The 4770-nt window shown below is 43.3% G+C and overlaps 1 protein-coding gene across 4 annotated transcripts in view; it reads right to left on the bottom strand.

Annotated features, from left to right (window-relative positions):
- The window catches only part of GCFC2 (GC-rich sequence DNA-binding factor 2), a 43854-nt gene that overhangs the window by 14130 nt on the left and 24954 nt on the right, over positions 1–4770 (bottom strand). For all 4 annotated transcript variants that reach the window (XM_014534155.1, XM_005853111.2, XM_014534159.1 and 1 more), the window contains exon 14: positions 1389–1535. In XM_014534155.1, the coding sequence (XP_014389641.1) occupies positions 1389–1535 (147 nt within the window). The remainder of the gene's footprint in view (positions 1–1388; positions 1536–4770) is intronic.

The raw sequence follows: 4770 nt of genomic DNA, 5'->3' as shown, positions 1-4770 counted from the left end.
TCAGGGGGTTTGGGGGCTGCCCCCTGTCACGCTGATCTGGTGCCAAGAGGCCTCTTGGCTCCGCTGATCCCGGTGCTGGGAGGCATATTACCCTTTTACTATATAGGATAGAGGCCTGGGGGCCGGCTGGTTTGCCCTGAAGGGTGTCCTGGATCAGGGTGGGGGTCCCGCTTGGGTGCCTGGCCAGCCTGGATGAGGGGATGATGGCTGTTTGCAGCTGGTCACACCGGGATCAGGGTGGGGGTCCCCACTGGGGTGCCTGGCCAGTCTGGGTGAGGGCCGTTTTCAGGCTGGTGGGTGACTGAAGCTCCCAACCTCTCCTTTTTTTTTTAATTATTTTTTAATTATTCTGGGATTTATTTATTTATTTATTTATTTTTAATTATTTTTTTAATTATTCTGGGATTTATTTACCTTCTATGGCTGTCACTGGAGCTGAGAGCCGGCTTTAGCTCTGAGGCTGGGCTCCAGCTCTGAGACCTCGGCTGCCGAAAGCAGCTATCTGGGTTTGTTTGGCTTCTATAATTGAAACACTGTTGCAACTCCAGCTCTGAGGCCCGGCTGGCTGAAAGCAGGTTTCTGGGGATTGTTTAGTTCTATAATTGCAACATAGTTGCTTAGAGTGCAGCTCAGAGGCCGGCAGCGGCAGGCGGGGAACCTTGGCTTCCTCCATCACTGGAGCAAGCAAGCCTCCTGTTCGCTTCAGCTGCCTGGCTGCCGGCCGCCACCTTGGTTGGCAGTTAATTTGCATATCACCCTGATTAGCCAATGGGAAGCGTGTCGTAGGTACGGTTAATTACCATGCTTGTCTATTATTAGATAGGATTAGTATTAAGCTACTTTTGCCCACCCCTGATAACTTTTATTTCTGTATTTCAATTCACTTTTAACTTTTTATTGTAGAAAATTTCAAACATAATCAATAGGAGAAAGAGTAAGTATAATGGGCTCAATAAACCCATCTTCCAGTTTTAACAGTGAAAAATCTTGATACCTTTTTTAATGTTTTTTGAGCCACTGAAGTTTTATATCTTTATCAAATCTATCACTTTTTTCCATAATTTCTTTTGCTTTCATGTTCAGAAAGGACTCCATTATCATCACAGTTATTTATCTTTTTAGTACAATATTTTATTTCATTTTTAACACTTAATTTTTTATTTCACTTGAAATTTATGTAGGTATTTAGTGAGAGGTAAGGATTATTTTTGTAAACAATTAACCAATATACTAATTTTTAAATACTGAGGAGTCTCTCTGGGTTTCTAGTCTGTTAGATTTGTTTATTATTATGTGAACATTACAATTTTAATTATTTTGCAATAAGATAGATTTTAAAAAATTGAAAAAAAGATAATAAAGTTAGAACCATATCATATGTAACTCACCTGGTTACACTTTTTAACGATATCTGGACCAGGCACGGCATTAAGGAGAGCTATGATAAGGTAACGATTTAGTAGCTTCCCCAGTCCTAGCTCTTTCAAGGTGTCATCTGGGAGGAGTCCATTCCAAAAAAGAATATTACGGAAGAGCTAAAATAAAATAACATGTCAAGTGACTATGTACCTTTTCTCCAAAGGAAAACTAGAATAGTCTCCAACAAACATAATAAGTTGGTCAAACTCTTTTAATCTTTCACTACAAATAGTTAATTAGAACTGTCAATTTTAGAATCAATAAAAAGTATGTCTAAATAATACCTGATACATATACATTCCAACCTCCACATAATTGCTCATCCTATTTTCATTTTTTAGGACAACCATCCAAAATCCATCTCAAATAAATTTGCTGGGAGCCTTTATAAATCCATACTCTTCCAGAGTCTGGAGCCACTATATGCAAGACCGCAGGGCCCCAGGATTCAAAGGACTGCCATTTAAGCCAGTGCCACTGCTACCAATGTGGACCTTCAGAAATCAATCAAACCCCAGAGCCTCATTGCATGTATAAATAAGATTAATAATAACCTTAAGTTTGGAGATAACTTGGATAAAATACTCAAAAGAAATTCTAATACAATTAATATGGGTTGCCTTTCCCTCCTCTAAATCCAGAACTATCTGTGAATTTTAGTGCTTTCCACTTTCTTTCCAGTACTGTATTTATTACTCTTAAGTGCTAATCTACATGAAATTGTACTAATATGCAATGCTTTTTTATACATTGTCCTTGTGATACTGCTCCCTTTTCCTGGAAAGCCTTTTTCCCGCCTGAACCACATGACAAACATAAATTCACCCTACTGAAACTATTTTTGCTGAGGTAACCTATGACCTCCTTTTTTTTTTTTTTTTGTCCGTCCCATAACGTTCGTCCAGTAAGTCCACAGAAAACAGAAAAACACAGACACAGACAAACAGAGGGCCCCAAAGAACAGCCTTCCAACTCCATGGAAGCAACTAGACGATGGCCTTACGCCAAACTGGTGGGAGCGACCCGCCTCGTCTCAAATACGTGAGGGGAATACATGTCCCTTGTGAGGGGAATATGCATCCCTCCTGGGGAGTGGAACGTCTTCCAACTCTCCCCGCCCATGGTCCTTCAGCAGTGCATCCACCTAGACCGCTTTGGGCACTACAGAATTTCAGAAGTGAGCTCACACAGGACAGAACATATAACACACAGAACAGAATACACAACACACAGACACTTACCGCGGCCAGTCAGACTCTCCGGATCGGGGGTCCCTCTAGGGTCTTGGGGATCCCGGACGAGCCCCCAAATGTTATGCCCAGATTTCAAGATCCCCAAAAGCCCACCAGGGAGCCAGCTGAGTCCGATGCAAAAGCAAAGAGTCTTTATTCGAGCTAGCTCGGCTCCCCGACCACACTCACTGACGCAACGGCAAGCCAAGTGGCAGAGAGAGCACCTATGACCACCGAATAGTCAACTCTGATAAACATTTTCAGGCTTTCTCCTAATTCTTCTCAGTGGCATTTAACACTGTCTTAATTCTCGATAACCCCTTGCTTAGAACTCTCTTGTGACCATTCTAAGTTTCATAGTTCATTCTAAGGCTTCTTTGAAGACTCCACTTTCTCTGCCCACCTGTTGTGTCAGTGTTTTCCAAGGCCTGTCCTTGGCCTTCTTTTCATACTTCATCTCCTCAAAGATTGTATTCATGACTATGGCTCCAAATACCACATGTGGTTGACCCCCAAATCTCTAGCTCAGATTTGTCCCTTATAATTCAGACTCACATATCCAATAGCCTCTTAGACCTTCTATCAGGAATCTTCAGTTTACTATGTCTAAAACAGATCTTATCTTCCCTCCCAAACCTGTTCTTCCTGTATCCCCTCCAGTGTCCCCAAAGAATGTCATAAATTACCAGGCTGCTAACGTCAGAACCTTGGCTAGCACTCTACATCCTTCACATGTTACTAATCAGTCAAGTCCTTTCAGTGGTTCAGCCTACATATCTTTTGAACCCATCTTCTCTTTACCATCCCTATTGCCACTGATTAGCATTGAATTCTTCTTTTACCTTTTAGACCAGCAGTTAGCCAACTATGGTTTGTGGGTTAAATCCAACTTACTGTCTGTTTTTGCAGAGCTGTTGAACTAAGAATGGTTGTTATATTTTTAAGTGATTGAAAAAAGTAGAAGAAAATTTTGTGACGTGAAAATTATATGATATTTAAATTTTAGTGTCCATAAGTGAAGTTTTATTGAAACAGCCATGCTCGTTTTTGTTTATGAATTGTCTGTGACTGTTTTTACACTACAGCACCAAAGTTGAATAGTTCAACAGGGACTATGTGACAAGAATAGTCTGGTCCTTTACAGAAGTTCATTGACATAGTAATCCTATATAATAAAAGAGAAACATGCAAATTAGCCATCCCTCCGCAATGCTCAAGCCACGCCCACAAGCCATAGTGACTATGCAAATTAACCTGACAAATATGGCTGTTAATTTGCATATGCAGGTGTCAGGCGCCCCTGGAGGCGATGGTGGCTGTGGCCACGGGCTCCCAGGACCTTCGCAGGCCCCGGAGGTGAGGCCGTGGCTACACCTGAGGCTCCCAGAACCTTCACGGGTCTGGGAGGCGAGGCCGCCCGCGCCTAGCCACACACGCCTGCGGGCTCCTGGGACCTTGCTGGCAGAGAGTGGGGAGGTTTGGAGGACTTGGCAGAGCAGGAGACCACTGGACATAGAGCAGAGCGAGAGAGAGGGCAGCTTGGAGGGTACGGCTCCCACTGTCACCCCACCTTCCTCATCACAGCTGTGGAAACTGACAGCAGGGAGGAGGAAGTCCCACCCCCACAGAATCAGCCAAGAATCAGCCTTTGGTCAGACAGCTCTCAGCGGCCTGATAGCAGGACTCTCATTCACCTGCATCTCAGACTGTGACAGCACAGAGGTGGGACTATGTCTAAAGAACAACTGTTGATACAACGTAGCTCTGCAGCCGAAAGATGCCGGTGTTATCAACAGAAAATGTCCGCAGAGCAGCGTGCGTCTGATCTTGAAAGAAGGCGGCGCCTGCGACAGGATGTATCTGAACATCAGCAACTGGAAAAACGTCACTCTGATGCCGAAAAAGACCGGCGTTACTGACAGAAAATGTCTGAAGACCAACATGCCTTTGAAGTTGAAAGAAAGCAGTGGCGATGACAGAATATATCTAGAAAATAGTCATTAACAAGTACTACCAATATCAGTAGGAACTGCCTTCTCAGTAAAAATGGAGTACATGAGGATGCAATTCTCGAACATAGTTGTGGTGGAATGACTGTTCGATGTGAATTTTGCCTATC

The sequence above is a fragment of the Myotis brandtii genome, unplaced genomic scaffold, assembly GCF_000412655.1.
Source record: "Myotis brandtii unplaced genomic scaffold, ASM41265v1 scaffold1, whole genome shotgun sequence".
NCBI classification, from domain to species: domain Eukaryota; kingdom Metazoa; phylum Chordata; class Mammalia; order Chiroptera; family Vespertilionidae; genus Myotis; species Myotis brandtii.
The sequence above is the reverse complement of the archived record's forward strand: the minus strand, read 5'-3'. Positions and strand labels throughout refer to the sequence as shown.